General features: G+C 41.8%; 1 protein-coding gene across 1 annotated transcript; it reads left to right on the top strand.

Moving 5' to 3' along the window:
- Positions 1–26,638, top strand: Ei24 (EI24 autophagy associated transmembrane protein). Its single transcript, XM_057768916.1, has 11 exons — positions 1–180; positions 4,323–4,430; positions 15,568–15,713; positions 17,704–17,764; positions 19,055–19,121; positions 19,701–19,825; positions 20,113–20,232; positions 21,347–21,458; positions 23,163–23,274; positions 23,661–23,735; positions 25,616–26,638. Exons 2-11 carry the CDS (start codon positions 4,389–4,391, stop codon positions 25,776–25,778), a joined length of 1,023 nt encoding a protein of 340 aa, XP_057624899.1. The 5' UTR covers positions 1–180; positions 4,323–4,388; the 3' UTR covers positions 25,779–26,638.
- The last annotated feature ends 453 nt before the right edge of the window (positions 26,639–27,091 follow it).

The following is a 27,091-nucleotide window of genomic DNA, read 5'->3' as shown; positions in this document are numbered from 1 at the left end:
GCGACCGGCTGGGTGCCCGCCCGACTTCCCAGCTGCCCCGTGCAGCCCGGGCATGCCCAGTGTGGGCGCAGCCCCGGCTCTGGGAGCGCCGGGGCGGAGCGGGCTGCCGGGCGCGGAGCAGGCGGATCGAGCCTCGGTGGGCGAGCGCCCGGGCCGGAGCCACCGCGGCAGGGCTGCGGGGTAGGTGTGGGCCGCGGCAAACGGGGATTCGAGCCGCTTGCACGCCCGTCTCTGGGCGGCAGGGTCCAGGGGGCAAGGGAGGGCTGGCAGGCCAGAGCTGGTCGGTGAGGTTCTGGCGGGGGCTGCGGCAAGGACCCCGGCCCCGAGGGCCCGGGACGTGAAGGGCGGCGACGACAGGCCCTGCGGCGCGCGGCGCCCAGGCTCGCTTTCTCCTCAGGTGCGGTGGGGCTGTCTTTAGATCCCGTGACCCTCGGTGAGCTTGCCTCTGGCTGTGGAGAAAGACGGGTTCTCAGCCCAGTTACCTAGACGCTTCGGGAGAGAGGGGACCGAGCACTCCCGGGGCCCCAGGAGGCATTCTGCGGCCCCGTGATGAGTGAGGGTGTTACCTTCTCCCTACCTGGAGTGGGAAACGCCGGCTTCCTGCCTTCCGGGACTTGGGTTTGATGGCTTCGAAATGAAAGTGTGGGAGTATGTCTTGAGTAGATGCTTAATCGCTTCTAAAGACGGACAAGAATTTAGTGGTCCGCAGCATTTCAAGGTTTAAGAAAGGTGATTTGTCCATGGGATGTTTGGGTTAAACAGAAATCCTCGTTGCAAAGCTTAAGCAAAGAAGAAGCCTGGACTGCGTTAGAACCCTGAAGTTCTGAAGTTTGCTCTAATTAGCTTTCACTCGCTGTTGGACGAACCGTTTAACTTCTCCACCTGTAAAATATTGTGAACCAGAAGACGCATCTGGATTCCCTGTGTTGTAGGAACCCTTTGTCACTGGTGTGTTCTCAAGTTGTGACAGGTTATTTGTTAAACAGGGTAATTCATACCAGATATTCTCTCCTGTAGGAAAGATGTTAGGCCCACAGTACAAAATTGAAATGGCCTGTCCTTCGGAGGTTCTATTTGGTCCGTAGGTCCTTTGGTTGCTACATGCAGAAGCTGGGTGTTAATCTGCCAGGAGTCAAATAACCGTGGTTCTGGGCTGGGATAGACATGTTTGAAGCTCCCTGTCTGGTCTCGGAGAAAACTAGACCAAGTAACGAGTTTCTTCAGATCTCAGACCTGGTGCGTTCTTTAATAGGATCACAGTCATACAGACTTTTCAGCTTTATTCTGTTGTGCTCCATCCTCAAACCCCGTGAAGAATTTTACTACCCTTTATTTGTAGACGAGCAAGTCATCAGCTGAGAGGGCGTGTATCTATGGTAGTCTTGTCTTCACACACTAGTGTCCTGCCCCTTATTAGACATTTACTAGTCTGCCCACGGATTGCTCTCACCACAACTCTTTGCTAGAAGACATATGCGAGAAACTCTGGGGCTTTTTTTTTTTTTTTTTTAAGGGAGGAGTGGGAGTAATAACAGATGTTTCTTAACCCTAGAAACTAGTCCAGGTAAGCACATTTAGCTAGGATTTGACCTAAGATGATGTGCATGGAGTTGTGCAGGTAGCCTTCTGATTCTGCACTCCCTGTTCGTCCAGTTCTGAGTGGCATTAGTCCAGTTGGGTCAGTGCAGTGCTACTTGATGAGGTGGCCAAAGGTCAAGGGAAGTACCCTTTATGTTTTGAAGATAAGTTGTAGACAGGCTGCCTGTGAAATTAGTGTATTAAGGTTGTTATCTGTTAAATTGGAGATGCTGGACTTGATTTAGTGAGACTTGAGAACGTTAAAATTCTAAATTCTTACTTTTTTAAAAATGTTTTTTTGAGACAGGGTTCTCTTTGTAATGCTTTGTAGACCAGGCTAACCTTGAATGCACTGAGATCTACCTGTCTCTGCCTCCCAAGTCCTGGGATTAAAGGCATATGCCACCACTGCCTGGCCAAATTCTTTTTTTTTTTTTTTTTTTTTTTTTTTTGGTTTTTCGAGACAGGGTTTCTCTGTGGTTTTGGAGCCTGTCCTGGAACTAGCTCTTGTAGACCAGGCTGGTCTCGAACTCACAGAGATCCGCCTGCCTCTGCCTCCCGAGTGCTGGGATTAAAGGCGTGCGCCACCACCACCCGGCATGGCCAAATTCTTAACATTTCTACAAGTGAATTTTCCATTCACCTTAGAGTTCACTTTAAAGAAATCAAATGAGAGCAGTATTTTAAGATTATTTATAGTGTGAACGCTCTTGCCCTTTTAGCACTGGGGACTGCACTCAGAACTGCAGAGTTTCAGGTATGCTAGCCAGGCTCTCTACCCGTGAACTATATCCCCAACCTTTGGTTTTGTTTTTTTGAGACAAGGTTTCATGAAGTTACTCAAGCTGACCTCGAATTCATCTTGTGCAGACTTTGAACCCGTGAGCCTGCCTTAGCCTGCCAAGTAGCTGGGATTATAGGACTACATTATCAGGCCTGTCTCCGGTTTTTAAAATTTTTTCTTTGATGTTGGGAATTGAACATGCCATGCAAGTGCTCTATCACTGAGTTATACGGTCTGTTTCTTTTTCAACATTTATTTTGTGTTTGCGTGAACATGCGTGTGCCCTGACGTGAGTGTACAGTGGAGTCAGGACAACCCATGTGGATCCTGGGGATTAAACTCACGTGTTCTGGAATGGCAGAAGGCTCCCTTACCTGCTTTCCACCTCCCTAGTCCTGAGTGAATTATATATATAAATTAACCCTGCCAGTTTTGTTTTTTTTTTTTGGTTTTTTTTTTTTTTTTTTTTTTTTTTTTTTTGGTTTTTCGAGACAGGGTTTCTCTGTTTTTGGAGCCTGTCCTGGAACTAGCTCTTGTAGACCAGGCTGGTCTCGAACTCACAGAGATCTGCCTGCCTCTGCCTCCCGAGTGCTGGGATTAAAGGCGTGCGCCACCACCGCCCGGCCCCTGCCAGTTTCTTAATTTGGAGCTGGGTTTCTCATTCATCTGAGAAATAAAATGAGAAGCCCTTACTATTCCTTTTTTTTAAAGACAGGGTCTCATGTACCCCAAGTACTTCAAACTTCCAACTTAGCTGAGAATGACCTTGAACTTCTGATTCTCTTGTCTCAGCTTCCCAAATGGGATCGTAGCTATGTGCCGTCATACCCAATAACCCTTACTGTTTTAAAGACTACAGATGTGAACTTCATGAACGTTTTCTTGGGGGGTGCTGGGGATTGAACCCCGGCTCTCATGCAGTTTACCTTCGAACTAGACTCCCCTCCCCCAAACCTTAGTCTAGTTTAAAATTCGTTGCTTCCTACATGATTATTAAAATACATGCACATACATGTAATTTAAAATTAGCAAATGAATTGGTGCTGTAGGTCACTAGATTACATCTCCAGGACTATGCTGGTGGTGAGGGATGAAGGTAGAAATCATAGAAAGACCTAATTAGAGGGCTTGGTAGTTCCCTATTATGTCTTAAACTTTCTGGTGTATTTGAGGAGTATGTATGATTAAAGTGAATCAAAACAAATTATTATTATTGTATAAGACAGGGTTTCCCTAGCAAGCCCTAGTAGGTGTGGAACTCAATGTGTAGACAGACTGTTGTGGAAATTGTGGTTATTCTCCTGTCTCTGCCTCCTAGTGCTAGAATTGCCTAGTTCCTTCATGTGTTTTTTGTTTTTGTATTTTAGTATGTGTGTGTGTGTATTGTGGAGTCGGGTGTCTGTGTAGGCCAGAAAACAGTACTGAGTCTCCTGGAGCTGAGTTCAAGTGGTTGGCAGTGATCTGACACATGTGTTAGGATTTGATCTCTGGTCCTCTGAAAGAGCAGCAAGTGCTCTCAACTGCTGAGCTGTCTCTCCAGTCCTGCATTCAGGTGTTTGAAAATATATAGTCAGCATGAAAATTGCTTAAAAGAGCATTCAGACATTATTATCGCCCATTTTCGGATCCTCAGGTGTTTGAAGTGTTTAGGAGAAGCAGTTGGGGACATCAAGGCTCAGGGAGACCACTTGTCCAGGAACACATTTGCCTCCTCTTTAGTTACTAGGGAGGCTGAGGCAGGAGGATCTGTTGAGCCCAGGAGTGTTGGGCTTGCTGTAGCAACTTACCAAGATCTCTTATTTCAAAAGAGAAAATAAGAATCGTAGGTTTCTTCACTTATAGTTATAGCTTCATAGTTTATTGTATTAGTGCTACAATCTTGCATTAGGGCTATTAGTATATGTAATCATTTTGTAGAAACAGATCATGACGTATCAAATTTTTTACCATTTGTTTTCAGGCCTTCCATGATGACAGATTTGGGGGTACTTCCCTCTCTGTAATTGATAGTCTGGGCAACGAAGAGATGGCTGACAGTGTCAAAACCTTTCTGCAGGACCTTGGCAGGGTGAGTATATTTTGTTTCATGGCATATTTTTATTTTTGCTAAAGAACTAGGAAATTCTTCAGGTGTTTTATATTATCATGTTTGTTGTGTCCTTTACACAGAATGTTAGTTTTCAGTGAAGTCTACATTATTCAGTAAACAGGAGTTTTTCATATTTTTGAGACAGTCTTGCTGACCTTGAACACCTGGTGGTGCTCTTGCCTCAGTATGCATAGTACTAGGAATGTAGGCATACACCATTCCACATATTTTTTTATTTTGCTATCCAGCCCTGGCTGGTTTGAGTTCATTTAAGTTGTTTCTCCTTTCCTAAATGCAGGGATTACCAGTGTAAGCCTGTGCCTATATCCAGTATTTTGTTTTTAATAAGTGAGAGAGATAAAGTGAATGTGTGTACGTACATGTCTGTCTGTTTCTGTGCATATAGTTGGAATTTTCTTTGGGCCACCAACCAGCTCTCAAATAAAATCATAGAGACTTACTATTATGAATTTCAGCCTTAGCCTAGGTTTGTCCCACCAGCTCTTTGAACTTCATTTTGCCTCAGGGCTTTTTTAAAACTTTCTTTCATTCCATATATCCTACTTCCTGCATCCTCCTGTCTGCCTGGTGTTTCCCTGGCATCTCTTTCTTTCTTCCCCCAAGCCTAAATTTCTTTCTCGTTCTCCTCACTCTCCCTCCACAGAAGTCCTGCCTATACCTCTTCACTTGCTGTTGGCTGGTCAGCTTTTTATTAGACCAATCGGGTGCCTGGCCAGTCAGGTGCCTTAGATAGGCAAGGTAAAACAGTAACTTTTTTTTTTGAGACAGTTTTTCTCAAGTTTTGGAGCCTGTCCTGGAATTCATTTGGTAGACCAGGTTGGCCTCAAAATCACAGAGATCCACCTGCAGTGTGTGTGTGTGTGTGTGTGTGTGTATTTGTGGTACATGCATGTGGGTGTGTAGGTACAGTCTCATTCTCATATGGATAATGAAGCAGAACTTTAGGTGTCTTCCTCTCTCACTTCTTTTTTTTTTTTTTTTTTTTTTTTGGTTTTTTCGAGACAGGGTTTCTCTGTGGTTTTGGAGCCTGTCCTGGAACTAGCTCTTGTAGACCAGGCTGGTCTCGAACTCACATAGATCCGCCTGCCTCTGCCTCCCGAGTGCTGGGATTAAAGGCGTGCGCCACCACCGCCCAGCCCCTCTCTCACTTCTATTGCTGTCAACCTTATTGCCTCGAGACAGGGTCTCTTACTCATCCTGAGTTGGCCTATTTGGCGAGGCCTGGATGGCCAGCAACTTCTCAGGATACAGCAGCCATGCCTAGCTTTTTACAAGAAGGTATTGGGATTTGAACTCAGGTCCTCATGCTTGTAGAGCAAACACTTTTAAGTACTGCTTGATTCCCAGTCCTTTTACCCTCTATCCTATGAAGTTGAGTGCATTATCTAGTATTAGGTTTCTGGTTAGCATGGCTACAGAACCTTAAAAATTTGTTTTGAGAAATGTTGAAATAAGAGCGGCAGGGCTGCGTCCCCGGCACCCGGCCGCCCGCATGGCTAGCTTATGCCCCGAAATAATTACACGGAAACTGTATTCTTTTAATCACTGCCTGGCCCATTATTTCCAGCCTCTTATTGGCTAGCTCTTACATATTGATCTAACCCATTTCTAATATTCTGTGTAGCACCATGAGCTGGCTTACCAGGGAAGATCTTAACCTGCGTCTGTCTGGAGTGGGAGAATCATGGAGACTCCCTGACTCAGCTTCTTTCTCCCAGCATTCTCTCTGTTTACTCCGCCTACCTAATTTTCTGTCCTATTAAAGGGGCCAAGGCAGTTTCTTTATTACTTAACCAATGAAACAACAGATAGAAAGATGACCCACCTCCATCATTTCCCCTTTTTCTGTTTAAACAAAAAATGGCTTTCACTTTAACATAGTAAGATTACATATAACAAAATAGTTATCAAGCAAGAATTACAGTTACAATATTTATATCTATTTTATCTCTTATCATAACTAAGGAAAACTATAACTATCTATCCATTCTTCAACTCTATCAAAGACTCCAGAAGGATATAATATTACCTAAGCAAACAAGAGATCCAAAACTCTAGAAATGACAGAGACATCTCACTGCCTGGACAGTCACCCAAAGTTCTTTTGTACTGTTGGGGCATCCATCTTCAACCTTCAGGCCCATAGTATCCAGCAGACATTTTCATCAAGCAGGAAATTCCAAAGACAGTTCAGTCACTTTTTGCTGTGTCCTGCAGAATGTCTCGCAGACTCTTTCATGAGTCAGGAACCCCAAAAGACCATCTCACCTTTAGGCAAGTTCAGCAGTCCTCTTTCTGCGGGTTCTCTGTGTCCAGTTTATGCAACAGTCCAGGCAAGAGCAGTTCCTTGCCCAAATGGCTATCAAACTCCTTAAGGAGCCTCTTCGGTGCCCATCTTCCTCTTGAAATAGATTGGTGCTGCCAGGAGCAGACGTGTCTCATTATCATGAAAAGCCCTAAGTTATTAAAACATTAAATGCCATATTCTGCAGTCTTTGAAAGATATGAAGAATGCCTATCTAGCTGAAATATATCTATGCACATCTAGAAAATCTAACATGACTAAAAGCTTGACAATTATCGATGATTATCCATTAACAACCTATATACATTACATTTTTTAATGAACTATACAATCACAATACCTTAATCAAGATTAGAAATATGCATATACATATAACAAAATTGACCTTAAAATCTATACCAATGCAAATTATTCATATCTATATCATTTCCCCCTTTAAATGTAAAAGAACATTTATAAACAATATTTGGGAACATGGGCGCAGTTTTTTCTCTCCAAACTGCTTCCTGCTGAATGGGGGCGCTGTATTCAGATCTTTTATGGTGTAACCGGTGTGTCAGGGTCATCTCAGTCGGCAGTTGAGTGAAGTAATTTTCTTAAGGTGTTCACAGCAACCTTTCAGGAGGGCGTGGTCTATCATACCATATCGGGATAGACGCAATCCACAGAGTCTCATCCTCTGTGAAAACAAAAGAAGACCCTCTCCAAAGCATCATATCCTTAGACCCATATTCTGAAATCATAATACCCTTATATCCATTCTGGTTTAGCTTGGCAGCCCATATAATGAAATGTGTCTCTGCAGTTAGCTCCTTTACAGTCAAAAATTTTAAAGAAAACACAATAATACAAAGAATCCAGACTCTCTGTGAATTTTCCATTTTTACGTGGCTTATTTTTCTTTATTTCTTTTAATCTGTACTCTGTCTCTTTAAAGACTTTACCCTTTTTTTTAAGACATTAACTTTATTCTTTATATATATTTTTTCTCTCTCTCTCAAGCCTACGTACATTCATCCAACAGTGTCTGAATCAGTTCTATTGTGAATCTGTAATTTTTTTACTATCCAGGAGCACTTTGTTTTGTGCTTTTAAATCGCTAACAAAAACAGGTACTGCTTGCTTGCCCCGCCCAGTCCAACATGGCGGAGCCGCTCGTGCCTCTGATCCTTGTACATTGCACCAGTAGCGTGGTGGAGCTGCTTGTGCCTCTGAGCCGCAGCACAAAATGACTTCCTTTTAGGCATACAGTGAGTCTAGTTGCCACCAAACAAATCGTAGCACTACTCCAAATGCTCCATTCAAAAGCTCTGTCTCCGGCAAGAGCCAGACAGAGATTGCAATGGCGGCACAGTCCAGAAAGCCGGCATTTTAAAACAGCCAGTTTTTTCCTGCTGCTGAGTCAGGACAATTTCTTTGCGGCACGCAACCCACAAACAGCAAAAAGCTGTCTTAAATTCTCTCTCTGTCCTTTTTAAGCCCTCTCAGGTTTGACGTGGAGTTCATTATCACGCTGGGCGCCACTCTGTTGTAATAAAGAGCGGCAGGGCTGCGTCCCCGGCACCCGGCCGCCCGCATGGCTAGCTTATGCCCCGAAATAATTACACGGAAACTGTATTCTTTTAATCACTGCCTGGCCCATTATTTCCAGCCTCTTATTGGCTAGCTCTTACATATTGATCTAACCCATTTCTAATATTCTGTGTAGCACCATGAGCTGGCTTACCAGGGAAGATCTTAACCTGCGTCTGTCTGGAGTGGGAGAATCATGGAGACTCCCTGACTCAGCTTCTTTCTCCCAGCATTCTCTCTGTTTACTCCGCCTACCTAATTTTCTGTCCTATTAAAGGGGCCAAGGCAGTTTCTTTATTACTTAACCAATGAAACAACAGATAGAAAGATGACCCACCTCCATCATTTCCCCTTTTTCTGTTTAAACAAAAAATGGCTTTCACTTTAACATAGTAAGATTATATATAACAAAATAGTTATCAAGCAAGAATTACAGTTACAATATTTATATCTATTTTATCTCTTATCATAACTAAGGAAAACTATAACTATCTATCCATTCTTCAACTCTATCAAAGACTCCAGAAGGATATAATATTACCTAAGCAAACAAGAGATCCAAAACTCTAGAAATGACAGAGACATCTCACTGCCTGGACAGTCACCCAAAGTTCTTTTGTACTGTTGGGGCATCCATCTTCAACCTTCAGGCCCATAGTATCCAGCAGACATTTTCATCAAGCAGGAAATTCCAAAGACAGTTCAGTCACTTTTTGCTGTGTCCTGCAGAATGTCTCGCAGACTCTTTCATGAGTCAGGAACCCCAAAAGACCATCTCACCTTTAGGCAAGTTCAGCAGTCCTCTTTCTGCGGGTTCTCTGTGTCCAGTTTATGCAACAGTCCAGGCAAGAGCAGTTCCTTGCCCAAATGGCTATCAAACTCCTTAAGGAGCCTCTTCGGTGCCCATCTTCCTCTTGAAGTAGATTGGTGCTGCCAGGAGCAGACGTGTCTCATTATCATGAAAAGCCCTAAGTTATTAAAACATTAAATGCCATATTCTGCAGTCTTTGAAAGATATGAAGAATTCCTATCTAGCTGAAATATATCTATGCACATCTAGAAAATCTAACATGACTAAAAGCTTGACAATTATCGATGATTATCCATTAACAACCTATATACATTACATTTTTTAATGAACTATACAATCACAATACCTTAATCAAGATTAGAAATATGCATATACATATAACAAAATTGACCTTAAAATCTATACCAATGCAAATTATTCATATCTATATCATTTTCCCCTTTAAATGTAAAAGAACATTTATAAACAATATTTGGGAACATGGGCGCAGTTTTTTCTCTCCAAACTGCTTCCTGCTGAATGGGGGCGCTGTATTCAGATCTTTTATGGTGTAACCGGTGTGTCAGGGTCATCTCAGTCGGCAGTTGAGTGAAGTAATTTTCTTAAGGTGTTCACAGCAACCTTTCAGGAGGGCGTGGTCTATCATACCATATCGGGATAGACGCAATCCACAGAGTCTCATCCTCTGTGAAAACAAAAGAAGACCCTCTCCAAAGCATCATATCCTTAGACCCATATTCTGAAATCATAATACCCTTATATCCATTCTGGTTTAGCTTGGCAGCCCATATAATGAAATGTGTCTCTGCAGTTAGCTCCTTTACAGTCAAAAATTTTAAAGAAAACACAATAATACAAAGAATCCAGACTCTCTGTGAATTTTCCATTTTTACGTGGCTTATTTTTCTTTATTTCTTTTAATCTGTACTCTGTCTCTTTAAAGACTTTACCCTTTTTTTTAAGACATTAACTTTATTCTTTATATATATTTTTTCTCTCTCTCTCAAGCCTACGTACATTCATCCAACAGTGTCTGAATCAGTTCTATTGTGAATCTGTAATTTTTTTACTATCCAGGAGCACTTTGTTTTGTGCTTTTAAATCGCTAACAAAAACAGGTACTGCTTGCTTGCCCCGCCCAGTCCAACATGGCGGAGCCGCTCGTGCCTCTGATCCTTGTACATTGCACCAGTAGCGTGGTGGAGCTGCTTGTGCCTCTGAGCCGCAGCACAAAATGACTTCCTTTTAGGCATACAGTGAGTCTAGTTGCCACCAAACAAATCGTAGCACTACTCCAAATGCTCCATTCAAAAGCTCTGTCTCCGGCAAGAGCCAGACAGAGATTGCAATGGCGGCACAGTCCAGAAAGCCGGCATTTTAAAACAGCCAGTTTTTTCCTGCTGCTGAGTCAGGACAATTTCTTTGCGGCACGCAACCCACAAACAGCAAAAAGCTGTCTTAAATTCTCTCTCTGTCCTTTTTAAGCCCTCTCAGGTTTGACGTGGAGTTCATTATCACGCTGGGCGCCACTCTGTTGTAATAAAGAGCGGCAGGGCTGCGTCCCCGGCACCCGGCCGCCCGCATGGCTAGCTTATGCCCCGAAATAATTACACGGAAACTGTATTCTTTTAATCACTGCCTGGCCCATTATTTCCAGCCTCTTATTGGCTAGCTCTTACATATTGATCTAACCCATTTCTAATATTCTGTGTAGCACCATGAGCTGGCTTACCAGGGAAGATCTTAACCTGCGTCTGTCTGGAGTGGGAGAATCATGGAGACTCCCTGACTCAGCTTCTTTCTCCCAGCATTCTCTCTGTTTACTCCGCCTACCTAATTTTCTGTCCTATTAAAGGGGCCAAGGCAGTTTCTTTATTACTTAACCAATGAAACAACAGATAGAAAGATGACCCACCTCCATCAGAGAAAGGTTAGCCTTCACCTGGCTGAGTAGTCCTGGATGACCTTGAACTCCTGATTCACTTGCCTTGAATTCTGGAAAGTTCTGGCCTTTATGGTTTTTTGAAGACTCTGTATCCTAGACTGGGTTCAAATTTGTAGTGAGTACCTTGCCTCAGTCTCTCAAGTACCCTGGTGCTAGTCTTAGAGGGATATGCCACCACACATGGCTCTGTTTTTGTTTTGTTTTTTATGTCTTGTTTTGGTTTTTTTTTTTTTTTTTTGTTGTTGTTGTCTTTTTATGAAGTTGGCTATCCCAGTGAAGTTATTTTACTTTGGGCATAAATCTGTTATGGTATTTATTTATTTATTTATTTTTTTGGTTTTTTCGAGACAAGGTTTTTCTGTGGTTTTGGAGCCTGTCCTGGAACTAGCTCTTGTAGACCAGGCTGGTCTCGAACTCACAGAGATCCGCCTGCCTCTGCCTCCCGAGTGCTGGGATTAAAGGCGTGCGCCACCACCGCCCGGCCTGTTATGGTTTTTAAATTTTAACAAGTGTGTATTAAATTTTTAGCTTTAGTTGTATAATTTTTCTGTCTTCCTTTCAATAGTGGGGATTGAACCCAAGGCCTCTCCCATGATAGACAAACACTCTGCTGACTCCCAGACTTTTCTTGCCTTTATTTTGAGGTAGAGTCTTACATTGTAAGCCAAGACTGACCTAACTTGAGGCAATTTTCCTGCCCCTGTCTCCCATGTTGCTGGGGTTATAGTATATTTTGGGGCATTTTCATCTGTCCAAAGATTAGTTCACTGAAGTTGTATGGTGTGTGGTTGGTCGCAAGGATGGATAAGTGAATGCAGTTCTTTGAACGGATGACAGGTAGTCCTAGTGTTTATAGCACCAGCAGTAACTTGGAATTCTTCAGGTATGGTCAGCAGGTGCATTTGTCACTGTCTGTATGTTAGTTCTACACAAGTTCAACAGCACCTCCCTCATGTATCCACCAAGGGTATTCCTCCAGCCACACCACCGTGATGCATCTGCTTTATGTGGCACTCTTTGCCTCCCTCTTTTCCCCCTTCTCTTCTTTCTCTTCTTTTTAAACAGTAATTGTCTTTCTCCAAATTTGACTGGTGTTTAGAGCTAGTATAGGACTCAAGGAATACTGCAGCAATTTAATTGGTACTGAAAGGGAGTAGGGAAGACAATAACATGTTTTCATAGTACTGGTTAATGTAAAAGTGTTAGAAAACTACTATTTAGTACTCATATAATTCAAGATTGCTGTAGGCAGGAATTGTGGAAGGATGCTAAATTTGGGGGAAATCCATGGGCATGATATTTGCATGGCATCAGAAGTGTTTCCCTGATGTGAGAATCACAAAGCTACACACACACACACACACACACACACACCAGTTTGTTAAGAGTTGCCAGGGAAAACAGGCTCATGGAACTGGGGATTTTCAGAAGCAGGGAAATTTGAAAGACAGTTCTACTCTGTCTTGTTAAGTTCAATAGTTGCTTTCCCTTATGTCTTGCTTGTCCAGATTTAACATTGTGTTTACTGTCAGCAGTTGAGGCAAGGGCCAGTTTTGTCAGGAAAATAAGCTCCATATAGAGTGTTTTTGGTGCCCATCATTCTCTTAGGAGTCATGTTTTAAATTATTGGAACATTTAAATGCCATATTCTGTAGGTCTTTGAAGTGTTTGAAGATTACCTATCTGTGTGGAGTACATCTCTGTGCATCTAGAAAACCTAACATAAGTATAACAAACATAAGTGATTATTAACCTGTAATTTTTAATGACCTATAATACAGCTTGAAGACTAATGCTTCACATTATAAAAACAATTTTCAAACATGTAAGTAGCAATGATCTCAAAATTGTAACAATATAAAAATATCTTAATCAGAGGTAGAGATGTATAGTGCAGTATGACAAATATCCTTAATTTGTATCAATATTCAAAATTTTTTAAGCAGAAATATACATATAGTATACTAAAAATTTTTACATTTGTGTGCAAAAATATTGTAAACAGAAATAGGAATATAAACAGTGTGACATAATTTCAAATTTGTATCAATATATAAATTATCCTAGACAGGAATACAAAAATAGTTTTACATATGTATCGAAATACAAGAATCTATATCAATGTAATATAGCCATCCTGGTTCAGATCATATGGGTACCAGATGATACAAGATCCTCAAAGATACTTATTTATATATCAATTCATTAAGAGGCACCAGGGAGAACAGATTCACGGATTGGGGATTGGGGGATCTGGGAACCAGCCATATGCTGCTTCACCCTGCCTGACGCCTCCTGTCTTCACAGCCCAAGAGAGCGTGCGACCCCACTCTTCTCTTAAGCGGTCACTTTCACAGACAAGAAGTCGTACCTTAAGGCCAGTACCCCAGAGTTATTGGCGAAATGAATTCCCACAACAGTTCCCCACTTACTACTTTGTAGTTACTAGAGGAAAGAGTTTAAAACCATGGAATTAATACCACAGGGAGAGAGTTACTGTGTCTCATTGTTTAGGGAGTGAGGGTGGATATGATCTCTGGACAGGACAGGCTGGCTATGTATCCCTGGCTGACCCTTGGATTTGAGATTTTTCCTTCTTCAACTTTGAATTTTGAGAAAAGAGGCATGTTCCACTGTGCCTAGTTTTTGTGTTTCTTGGTGTGATACATATCCATCAGTGCTGTGATATTCTTGGTCAAAATGCATAACCTAGTTAATCATGGGGAAACTTACTTAGATCTTGAGAAAATTTCATGAAGTAGCCAGCCTGTAATCTTTTTTTTTTTTTTTTTGGTTTTTTGAGACAGGGTTTCTCTGGCTTTTGGAGCCTGTCCTGGAACTAGCTCTTGTAGACCAGGCTGGCCTTGAACTCACAGAGATCCGCCTGCCTCTGCCTCCCGAGTGCTGGGATTAAAGGCGTGCGCCACCACCGCCCGGCCCAGTCTGTAATCTTAAACAAAAAACAAAAAACAACAAATCGGGCTGGTGAGATGGCTTAGAAGTAAAAACTATTATTGCCAAACCTGATGACGTGAATATGATCCCAAAAACCCACCTGGTAGAAGGAAGGAGAGAACCGACTCTCAAAAGTTGTCCTCTGATCCCACGCACGGTGATATACACAAATAAATAAATGGAAAAAGAAAAAGTGTGAAGAACTGTTGTTGACTAAAAATACTAAGGAGTCATACTAATGAAATGCGTTATTTGATTCTGGCTTAAACTCTTGAGCTGTAAAATGCCATCAAGTTCATTGTTTTGATGAATGGAAAAATTGGAACGTAGACCACAAAGTATTTTAGTATTAAGTTTCATGAATTGATAACTACCCTATCATTATGTAAGGAATTTTGTTCTTAGGATACCTCCTGAAAAAATTATCATACAGGGGTCTGAGAAGCTGGTTATGTTGGCCACTCTACTTGTGTTCTCAGCATTTGGGAGACGAAGCTGAAGATCAAGAATTTGAAGTCAGTCTGACCTTGTTTCAGCCCCTTCCCAAGGGAAAAACAGCATGAGCTTGACTCAACTTTCTTGAATGATTTGGGAAAAAAGTATATACTAATATGGAAAAAAATATTAAACTGGAAATTCTGAACTAAATGAGTTTGGAAATTCTCCATTGTTGCAGTTTTTCTGTAAATAAGAATTGTAGTTGGAATTTTTCTTTGGGCTTCCAACCAGCTCCCAAATAAAGACATGGAGACTTATTTATGAATTTTTGGCCTTAATTTAGGCTTCTCCCACTAGCTCATTACTTACTTTAACCCATTTCTCTTCATCTATGTTTTTCCTTGGGGCTCTTTACCTTCCTTTTATTCTGTATGTCCTACTTCCCTGCTTCTTCTGTGTCAGACTGGCAACTGGCTGGCTCGCCCTGGGTGTTTCCCTCATTCTTTCTACCTCTCCCTTTCTCTCTCTCCCTCATTTTCTCTTTCCTCTAGATTCCCCCTCTATGTATTCTCTGCCTGCCAGCCCTGCCTATCCTTCTACTGCTTAGCTATTGATCATTCAGCTTTTTATTAGATCAGGTGCCTTAAACAAAGTGAAACAAGCATAACACATCTTTACATAGTTAAACCAATGCTGCATAAACAAATATAACACATCTTTACATAATTAAACCAATGCAGGATAAACAATTGCTACACACCTTTACATACAGTAATACTCTACAACATAAGCAAATGTAACACATCTTTACATAGTAATATTCCACAACAAAGGATCTCTTCAAAATAAAAGACATTAATAAAGGGTGAGGGTCTAGTTCTGTGGCAGAGTACTGCCTACTATGCACCAAGTCCTGAGTTCCATCACAGCACCAGAGGCACAAGTCACTCTCCTTAAGCTATATAGGAAAGTAAATACTGTGGTTTCTACTGTTAACTCACTTTCCTGTGTGTGACTTTGGAAAGTCTACTCCAGCCCATAATCTCTCTAAAAATGTCCTTATCTACAGGGAATCAAAGACTCCATCTGGGGCATCTGTACCATCTCAAAACTAGATGCTCGGATCCAGCAGAAGAGAGAGGAACAGCGTCGAAGAAGGGCAACTAGTGTCTTGGCCCAGAGGAGAGCCCAGAGTGTAGAGCGGAAGCAAGAGAGGTGAGGAGTACAGGCGCACATCCCAAGCTGTCATTGGAGGGGCACTTGAGGAAATTACTGATCTTAGTATAGAATGAAGGCCCCACATAGTAAGTTATAATTCCAGCATCCTATTAGTTTTTGTGTGATTTTTTTAATAGGTAATTTCCCCCAGCGCGCGCGTACACACACACACACAGACACATTTACTTAAACTAGGATTCTTATTCAAAATGGCATGATGTTTAAAAAAATCTATGCTGGTGAATTAGCTCAGAAGCAAAAGGTGCCTTCTAAGCAAACCTGATGGCCTGGGTTTAATCCTTAGAGCCCATGGAAAGCTGGAAGGACAGAACCAACTCCACAGAGTTTTCTTTTGCATCTTCCACATGCATCTCACACATACAACATTAAATTAAACAACAACAAAAATGGGGCCGGGAGGTGGTGGCGCACGCCTTTAATCCCAGCACTCAGGAGGCAGAGGCAGGCGGATCAATGTGAGTTCGAGACCAGCCTGTTCTACAAGAGCTAGTTTCAGGACAGGCTCCAAAACCACAGAGAAACCCTGTCTCGAAAAAACAAAAACAAAACAATACAAAAATAAAGAGTGCCAAATAGAGGACCACAAACAATATTTGATTTGATGGGTATCTGTAATAAGGCCTAAATGGGTTTGTTTATTGATAGACTAAACCGTACCCCCAGATTTTCTTTTTTGTTGTTGTTTTTGTGTCTGGAGAGACGCCATGGGTGCTGGGAACCAAACTCTCATATTTTTGGTTATGAGCCTAGCCTTTAATGGCTGAGGCATCGCTCCAGCCCAAGACTTTCTTGTTTAATGAGTTCTAAACTCAGACTTTAGATGGAAGAACACACATACACACACACTCACACAATTTTGTTTAATTTGGCTCACTGGTTAAGAGTGCTTATTTGTCTTCCAGAGGACCTGGGTTCAGTTCCCAGCACCAACATGAAGGCTAACACTGTCTGCAACTCTGGTTCCAGGGATCCAAGGCTCTCCACTGACACACATGCAGGCAAAACACTCATACACATAAAAATAAAAAATAGATAACACTTAAAAAATTATCACTGGGAGAATATGTCCATTTCACAGCACACGTGTACATGTCATAGTTTATGGGCTCAGGGAATCAAACTCAGGTTGCCAGACTTGTGTGACACTTATTGGTAGACCTTTTTAGGCAGAGGCAGGCAGTTTGAAGCCAAATGGTGTGTTCCAAGCCAGCCATGGTTACACAGTGAAATCCTGCCTCAAAATGACAACAAAATAGAAAAGCTGGTTCTTCATCTGGCTGTGGTGGCACATGCCTGTTATCTCTGCACTGTGAAGAGGGAGGCAGGATGACTGCCAAGAGTTTGAGGCCAGCCTAGGCTATATAATGAAGCCCTGTCTCAAAAACAAAACCACCTGTTTTTCCAGAAACCTTTTCTTTTTTTTTTTTTTTTGTTTTTTGTTTTTTTGAGACAGGGTTTCTCTGTGGCTTTGGAGCCTGTCCTGGAACTAGCTCTGTAGACCAGGCTGGTGTGTCAAACTCACAGAGATCGCCTGCCTCTGCCTCCCGAGTGCTGGGATTAAAGGCGTGCGCCACCACTGCCCGGCTTTTTGTTGTTGTTGTTGTTGTTTTTGTTTTTGTTTTTTTTTTTTTGTTTGTTTTTTCGAGACAGGGTTTCTCTGAAGTTTTTGGTGCCTGTCCTGGAACTAGCTCTTGTAGACCAGGCTGGTCTCAAACTCACAGAGATCCGCCTGCCTCTGCCTCCCGAGTGCTGGGATTAAAGGCGTGCGCCACCACTGCCAGGCCAGAAACCTTTTCTTACTGACTTTTTATAGCCTTATTGACTGACTTAGAATGTTGGAAGAACATTAGGTGTTCAAAGATCGTCTGGTGCCAATAGAAGCTGTAGGTTGGAGTTCTTAGATAACATTAGGAAACCTTAGTTCTTAGATAACATTTATAAGCTAAATTCATATGATCTTTTCCAGTGAGCCACGTATTGTTAGTAGAATTTTCCAGTGTTGTGCTTGGAACGGCGGAGTTTTCTGGGTAAGTTCTTTTCCATCAAATTCTAGGTTCCTTATAAGTATCTTTACACTGTTATTAGGTTACCTTGTTACAGCTGCATCCTTGAAATACTAAGACGAACTGTCTTTGATGTTTGAGCTGCTTAAATATGCTGATGATTACCACATGGATAGGGGATGGAGGAGGGGAGTGGGGTACTGAGCAAGAAATACTGATGCATGAAAATGTCAAAATAAAACCCATTATTTTGTATGATGGCTAAAAGCATTAATAGTTTCAATGCATGGTAGTACATTCCTATAATCCTAGTACTTGGGAGGCAGAGATAGGCAGATCTCTGAGACCAGGCCAATCTTGTCTACATAACTGAGTTTCAGATTATTCAGGGACTCTATAGTGAGATGCTGTTTCAAGGGAAAAAAATTAAAAAGAAAAGGAAAGGGTAGATGTGGCCAGATAAGCAAAATTCTTTTTGTTCTGGTTGTAGCAATTGACTATTATTGAGACCCAGATCAAAAAGGTTACCTATAATTAGCCGAGAACTGTCAGAGTCTTTAGGGAAATATGGATGTATCTAGAATGAGTACATACTTTCCTTGACTTGATATTCAAATTGTTTCAGTTTATCTTAATGTAAACATTTCACTAATATTTTCAGATGTTAGCTTTAGTTAGATTTAATTGATAAACATCATGGGATGTTTAGTATATATCTTTTTTTTTTTTTTGGTTTTTCGAGACAGGGTTTCTCTGTGGCTTTGGAGCCTGTCCTGGAACTAACTCTGTAGACCAGGCTGGTCTCGAACTCACAGAGATCCGCCTGCCTCTGCCTCCCGAGTGCTCGGATTAAAGGTGTGCGCCACCATCGCCCAGCTTAGTATATATCTTTATACTTGCCATGAATGTTAGTTAAAATGTTTTTTCTGTCTCAAATGAGTCACGGATACATGTATCAGTTTGCTGTACTCTCTTGGAGTTTTGGGAAGTAGGAGAGGTGCTTCTGGCCTCCTGTTTTATAGACTATAGACTAGCAGTCTTGACAGGAAAGTCATTACAGTGAAAGGTGAACTGCCTTGTTTTAATTTATTTTATTATTATTATTTTGTTTTTGTTTTTTTGAGATGGTTTCTTTGTGTGTAATCCTGGCTATCCTGGAACTCACTCTATAGACCAGGCTGGCTTTGAATTTACAGAGATCCACCTCTCTCTGCCTCTCATGTGCGGGGGGTTAAAGGCGTGTGCCATCACCACCTGATGCCTTGTTTGAATTTAAAGAAGGGTTTTGATTACTTTATTGCCTCTTTTCTTCAGTTCAGTCTCCTCTTGTTTTACCGAGTGTTTATTCCTGTGCTTCAATCAGTAACAGCCCGGATTATCGGTGAGTGTGTCTGTATCTTGCTCCTGCTGGGGGTAGAGGTTTGAGATCTTTTTTTCTTAAGTAAGCACTTTCTAACAATACTAGCAGTTTGATGTTTTTGGTTTTTGTTTTTGAGACAGGGTTTCTCTTTGTAACAGCTCTGGCTGTCCTGGTCTGGAACTAATAGAGATTCTCCTGCCTTGCCTTCCTTGTGCTGGTATTTAAGGCGTGTGCCCCCCTCCACCCAGCTGATGATTTCAGTTTAGACTTCTCAATGACTTTTTGAGATAGGCGTTGTTGAGCTGCCCATTTTATGGATAAGTAAATAGAAATTAGTTAAGCCATTAGTAAGTAGCAGAGCTGAGATTTAAATTCAGGTGGATTCCTGACAGCTCTGTGGTTAGTCACTTTGTGACATCTCAGTAGTCACCCTGTAAGCAGGTTTATTTTAAGATAAACAGAACAAAATGTGAATACTATTAACAAGAGTTGTGGCCAGAATGTGAGGCAGAGGAATAGTCACAAAATAGTTCCATTTTTGGTCTTTTGACATTCCACCTGTCTAATTAAACTAATAATTCTTTTTGCTTTTTATTTTAGGTGATCCATCACTGCATGGAGATGTTTGGTCATGGCTGGAATTCTTTCTCACATCAATTTTCAGTGCTCTTTGGGTGCTTCCCCTGTTTGTGCTTAGCAAAGTTGTGAATGCCATTTGGTTCCAAGTAGGTACAGGGCAGAATGTGGAGTCTGGGTTCTACTTGATTGGCTCCCTAGGTTACACACTTTAGCCTCTAAAGTTAGGGGCTCGTAGAGAACCAGCTTTTAAGCCTTAATGTTTTTTAAGCTAAGCAGGCAGTTGGTAATCCTTGGTTTTGTAAGGTGGAATGAGTGTCTCAGGTTACTAAGGCAGACTTCTCACCTGGCAGCTCTAGGACAGCAGAGCAGTGGCATTAGCTCTGGGACGGACACGGGACCATTCATGTTTCACTTTACTGCTGTTCTGTTTCAGGATATAGCTGACCTGGCGTTTGAGGTATCAGGGAGGAAACCTCATCCATTCCCCAGTGTCAGCAAAATAATTGCTGACATGCTCTTCAACCTTTTGCTGCAGGCGCTCTTCCTTATTCAGGTGAGAGACACATGGAGACAGCTTTAAAAAGAAAAAAAAAGTTTAGGGGAGGGGACTTCAAAAATGGTTTTTTTGCATTTGTCCTGGAATAGTGATATTGAAAGCACTGTTTGTATGTCTGCATGGGGTGGGAGTGTGTGTGCACTGTTCACCTTAATTGTTGAGATCTCTCACTGAACCTGAAGACCACCATTTGGCTAGGGTGACCTGCTGGCCAGCAGACGCCTAGGACTTGTCTGTCTCTGCCTCCTCTTAAGTGTGCAGGTTACTGCCTTTATACATCATGCCTGGCATTTATGTGGGTGCTGGGGATTTGAACTCATTTCTTTTGCTTTCACAGCAGCACTTTTACCCGATTAACCTCTTCCTAAGAAGTTACATTGAAGTTTATTTGGTAGAGATAAGAATTGGTACACAATTGAGATTTAAGAGGGGACAAACACACAGCTTATTTAAGAAAAGGAAAATGGAAGTTGAAAAAAATGACTCAGTGGTTGGTGTCTGGTACCCACATGGTGACTCACGGCCATTCGTAACTCCAGCTGATGCAGCATTCTCTTATGACTACAGAGGGCACCAAGCACAAATGTGGTACATATCCATACACGCAGACAGAATATTTAAAATTTAAAAATCTAAAAAAATTAAAAAATGAAAAAAGATAGGACAATAGTAACCTACCTGAGGTATGGGTATTGGGGAAGAGGAGGGAGGAACGGAGAGAGCGAGACTTTAAAAACTTATCCCCAGAAGCAGCTAGAGAGTTTAAATATAAAATTATAAGAACCATGGATTTGGCCGGGCGGTGGTGGCGCACGCCTTTAATCCCAGCACTCGGGAGGCAGAGGCAGGCGGATCTCTGTGAGTTCGAGGCCAGCCTGGTCTACAAGAGCTAGTTCCAGGACAGGCACCAAAAGCTACAGAGAAACCCTGTCTCGAAAAACCAAAAAAAAAAAAAAAAAAAAAGAACCATGAATTTATCTTGTCTTCCCTTGGAGATTCTGATCCTGCCATTAACCAACTTTTGAGGAAGCTAGGGCACCATCTCCTGCTAGAGTAGTGAGTGAGAAATATCTGACACTCTGGAATTGAGTTTGTTGCATTTGTTCCTCAGGGGATGTTTGTGAGTCTCTTCCCCATCCATCTTGTGGGTCAGCTGGTTAGTCTGCTGCATATGTCTCTTCTCTACTCACTGTACTGCTTTGAGTACCGTTGGTTCAATAAAGGTAAGTCCGTGTAGAGAAACCCGGAGCATACAAGCCCTGCTGAGAAATGCTGGTGCTACACACTAAGCTATTCAATACTTACACTCTTAGCAAATTTCTGAATAGACATTGGCTTACTGGCAAAAGGCAGATTCCATTTGGCCTAGTGAGTATTAACCTTTGGGGCCAGGGGAAGTAGTAGCGTGTAGAATTGTAGAATTAATTGCCATTTTAATGCTTAATATGATGTAGCTGTGTTTGGACCAGAAGTTGATAGAAAGAGCACAAGTTGGATACTAGTGCATTTAGATTTATTTTTTTCCATTTAAGACATAGTCTTGCTATGTAGCCCAGGCTGGCTTTAAGTGCTCACTCTTAGTTCAGGCTGGCCATCAACTTTACAGTCCATTTTCCTGCTTCTACCTCCCAAGTGGGATTTAGTTATTTTCATCCTATTATTTTTAAATTTTAGTTATTTTCCTTTTAAATTCTATAATCTTTTGAGTCAGGATTTCATGTAGCCCATGCTATTAATGAACTTGCTTTGGAGCTGAGGATGACCTTGAACTTCTGAGCTGCCTTCCTCTATTTGCAGAGTGCTGGGATTATAGGTGTGCACCATTGTATGCCCTTTTTTTTCTTTTCTTTTTCTTTTTTTTTTTTTGTGTGTGTGTGTGTGTGTGTGTGTGTGGCCTGCTGTTTTTTATGGTCCAGGCTCATTTTAAACTCCAGTTCTCTTGTTTTAGCATCTTGAAGGCTCGAATTACAGTTTTGTGCTACCATACCCAGCTTTTTTCTTTTTTTTGGATTTAATTTATTTTTTATTTATTGTGTATACAGTGTTCTGCATGTATGCCTGCAGACCAGAAGAGAGCACCAGTGAGCCGCCATGTGGTTGCTGGGAATTGAACTCAGGACCTTTGTAAGAGCAGTCAGTGCTTTTAACCACTGAGCCACCTCTCCAGCCCCCCAGCTGGGGATCTTGTAAAAAGACTTTGATGCTTTGTGTGGGGTCTAGCACTTGTAATCCTTGCACTTACTTTGAGGTAGAGATAGGAGGGTTTTGAGTTTGAAACTAGCCTGGACCAATATATATACAAGATCCTATGTAAAAAAATCCAAACCCAAACAAAAACATTTGCCTGTTCATCTTGGTGAGTGTGACTGAAGTAACTGCTTTCAGTAGAGATGTCATTGGGGGGGGGGGGGGGGGGAGGTATTTTGTTTGTTTTTTGAGACATGGTTTCCCTGGCTGGCCTGGAGCTAGCTCTGTAGTTCAGGCTGGCATCCAACTCAGATCAGGCTGCCTCTGTCTCTTGAATGCTGGGATTAAAACAACCACTTGGTGAGATGCCATCCTCTTTTGATATTTTGTGTTGTTCTAGACTGCCCTGACAAGGGATGGTGGTGCTAAAATTAATGTTATTTTGAAATATGATTCTTATAGAATCTTTATGTCAGATTTGTACAATTCTTTGAAACAGGGTCTTATTATATTGTCCTAGCTGGTCAGTAACTCCCTATGTAGACCAAGTTGTCTCTGTTTCCAAAGTGCTGGGATCAAAGGTTTGTACCATCATAAGCCTGCTAGATTTGGTTCATGTGCTGTGTCTGTGTTCTGAATGGTAGCTCTGTGCCTAAAACCTAAGCCTGAAATAATTGTGTCTGCCAGTTAGTCATGTAACTAAAATATGAGTCTTCATTGTACTGACGTCCTTGTTTCAGGAATTGAAATGCACCAGCGATTGTCAAATATAGAAAGGAATTGGCCTTACTACTTTGGATTTGGCTTGCCCTTGGCTTTTCTCACAGCAATGCAATCCTCCTATATTATCAGGTAATTTGGCTAGAGAAATTTGAAATACTAGAAAAATAAAAAGCTCAGGTAGTATGTTTTAACAAACATCTCTTATTGGTTTGCTTCTATACCAGTACTTTATTTATTTTACATCATTTGACCATCAGGAAGAATTTTTGTTGTTGCTAATAGTAATTGACATTTGTCAGCATTAAAATGTAGTCTACCGTATTATATGCTGCTTCCTGGGGGCAAATACTTAGAAATTTGGAAACTTTTTTGTTCATTTCTGAAGCTGTGTTTATGGTATATTAAGGTTTTATCCCATCATGCTGTTCTAAGCAGGGAAGGAGATAGGAGGCTTCCATACCTTTCCTGAAGTCATGCATTGTGAAGCTGACCTGTTTTCTTTTTTTTTTAAACAGTGGCTGTCTCTTCTCTATCTTGTTTCCTTTATTCATTATCAGCGCCAATGAAGCAAAGACTCCTGGAAAAGCATAGTAAGTGCCTGTGAAGAGACTTCTGATCTGAAAATCTCATATGCTGAAGGAAAGCCTTATGTCCTAGTTAGTTTCTCTTGCTGGGAGCACTGTGAGCAAAAGCAGCAGAGGAGGAAAGGATTTATTTGGCTTACATTTCCATATTATTGTTGTTCATCATCAAGGGAATTCAGGACAGGAACCTGGAGGCAGGATTGGATGCAGAGGCCATGGAAGGGGGCTGCTTACTGGCTTATTCCACAAGACTTGTTCAGCCTGCTCTCTTATAGAACTCAGGACCATCAGCCCAGGAATGGCCCCTCTTGCAATGGGCTGGGCCCTCTTCCATCAGTCACAAAGAAAATGCCTTACAGTTAGATCTTAGGAAGGCATTTTTCTCAACTGAGGCTACCTTCTTTTTAGTGACTATAGTTTGTGTCAAGTTGATATCAAACTAGCCAGCACACCTTAATATCTAGTTTTTTTTTTTTTTAAGATTTATTTTTATTAGTGTTTTGCTTACATGTCTGTACCATGTGCATGCAATGCCTATGGAGGACAGTAGCTGGTGTCATATCCTTTGGAACTGTGTTATAGGCTATTGTGAGCTACTGTATGGGTACTGAGAACTGAGACAGATACACACAAGGGTGTGAGGAGGAGATATATATACCAATTTTGAGTGTATAAATTTGTATATATTTCCCAAATTGACAGTCTCTCACATGCTCATTTTTATTTCTCCCTGTGTAGCCCTGTTGTGTCTTGAGCTTGTGATTCTGCTACCTTGTCCCCCAGTGCTTAGACCGTAGGTGGATGCCACCAAGCCTGACTGTTTATTCCTGTCCTTAATTTAACACTTGTAGCAGGTATAATGATTCATACCTTAATCATAGTACTTGGAAATCTTTGGCAGAAGGATTAATATGAGCTCAAGATCAGTTTGGGCTACAAAATGAGTTCTAAGTCAACAGTCACTAGATGTGAGGCCTTTGTAAACATCTGAGTAAAGCCCATTTTTGGACTAATAGCCACTTTTAAAGAAAGTGGTAGGTTCTATCTTATCTTTTAAAAGAAATGCTTTTAAAATCTTAATTACGGGGCTGGAGACACAGGTATCAAGTTCTGGAGGATCCAACACCCTCTTCTGCCTTTTGTGGGCAGCAGGCACAAAGGTAGTGAACAGACATACTTTTGATAAACACTCAGTTCCATAAAATAAATATTAAAAAATCTGGATTAATATAAAATAGAACTTTATTTCCTTTAAAAGCCCCAGCCCCGATACTGAAAACTGGCGATTGTAATGCATTTGTGGCAGCGACAGGACACACTACTACGTGTCTTTTTCTTTTTGTTTTTTTTTTTGGGTTTTTCGAGACAGGGTTTCTCTGTGGTTTTGGAGCCTGTCCTGGAACTAGCTCTTGTAGACCAGGCTGGTCTCGAACTCACAGAGATCCGCCTGCCTCTGCCTCCCGAGTGCTGGGATTAAAGGCGTGCGCCACCACCGCCCGGCTCTTTTTTGTTTTTTTGAGGCAGGGTTTTCTGTGTAGTTCTGGCTGTTCTAGAACTCACTCTGTAGACCAGGCTGGCCTGGTCTCTGCCTCCCAAGTGCCAGAATTAAAGGTGTGGGTCACCACCAGCTACATTTCTTTTTTCCAGTGGTGGGATTAAACTCACAGCCTCAGACATGCAGTCTATCCTGCTACTCGCTCTTACCCAGTGCATTCTTATGTACTGGGTAAGATCAACTTATGTGTCAAATATTTGTATTGCTTTGGTAAGTTTTGTTGCCTTGTTTTCCTCTGTGTAGTTTTAAATTTAAAGTAGTCAGATAAATTGTAATTAGCTTAAAGCAGTTATCAACTTGGAGCTAACGAGTAGGGTTTCTTGTCCTTCAGTCTTTTCCAGTTGCGCCTCTTCTCCTTGGTGGTGTTTTTAAGCAACCGACTTTTCCACAAGACAGTCTACCTGCAGTCAGCCCTGAGCAGCTCCTCCTCTGCAGAGAAGCTCCCTTCTCCACATCCATCTCCTGCCAGACTGAAAGCTGCTGCAGGCCACTGAGTCCTGCTGTCCAAAGAGGATGGGTGGGATTGGGTGGAGGATGTGGCAGCTCTTTACTCTGTTTTCCGCCCCCTGCCATGGAAGGCAGGACCCACTGCCAAGGGCCCTCTGCATATATCCTTCTCTTTGATGAATTGGAATTTTTGTCTCCGGTACACATAAAGCAGAATCTTCCTGAATCCAGTATGTGGATTTTTTTTTTTTTTTAAACCACCACCCTAGGTCTGAAAGGGCCAGAGTTTTCCAGCCATTTCTAGCATTTGCCAGCTCCTGTGCCTGGACTGATTGACTACATTTTTTCATTTCCCTGTGTAATTTACCCTCCCACTTCTTGCTGCCTTCCAGCACCCCTGGATGAATGGGCTTTGTAATTTTAACTGTTGTATTTTGTGTATTTGTTGTTACTGTTTTCTGTGAAGCACATACATTGGATGTGGGAGGTGAAGGAGCATTCCAATTGCTCTAAGTCACTCCCTCTATAGCCATCACTGTCTTGTTTTCTTGTAACTCAGGTTAGGCTTTGGTGTCTCTTGCTCTGCTGCAGAAAAAGAAAGGAAGGGGAAAAAAAAGACCCTGAAGAGACGGGACTGGCTGCATTTTGAGGAGTTATTTTCTTTCTTCCCCTTGAAGGGGAAACAGCTTTTTTCACTGGTACAACTTAAGTTCCCCAGTTATGGGGTGGGTACCAGTTCTGGACAAGTGCCACTGCATCACAGAATGCTCAGAGGATCTGAAATTCTTAACCCTGAAGATGAAATTTACTGTTGGCCACTGCCAGGTCTCATTGGTGTTTTAAGGAATATTGGGTGCTTCATATAGGAACTGAAGGGGTAAACTTATTAAACCCATTCAACCTGTGATTGGTGATGTTTTCCTGTCATTTTAAGAGTCTAAATAAGGGGTGGGAGGGCAGATGTAAAAAACTTGTACAATTTTAAAATATCACAATTAAACGTGAGCCCGTTTCCCATACAATGTGTAATGTTTGATTTCTAAATCACGTCTTGAGCTAGATGTATTCAGATTGAATGACTGTCTTGAATAATCCGGTTATAGATTTTAGAAAATAGCACTGAAAGATATTCTCAGAATGAGCTTGGTAATGGTGTTATAATTATACTTAGTGCTTTGGTGATTGTTCGTTTTTGACTTATTTGTTTTCTTTTTCTTTTTCTTTTTTTTTTGTGTTTTGTTTTGTTTTTTCTTTTGGTTTTTCGAGACAGGGTTTCTCTGTGGTTTTGGAGCCTGTCCTGAAACTAGCTCTTGTAGACCAGGATGGTCTCGAACTCACAGAGATCCGCCTGCCTCTGCCT

Source organism: Chionomys nivalis, chromosome 4, assembly GCF_950005125.1.
Source record: "Chionomys nivalis chromosome 4, mChiNiv1.1, whole genome shotgun sequence".
Taxonomy (NCBI): Eukaryota; Metazoa; Chordata; class Mammalia; order Rodentia; family Cricetidae; genus Chionomys; species Chionomys nivalis.
This window is presented reverse-complemented; position numbering and strand designations above follow the sequence as displayed.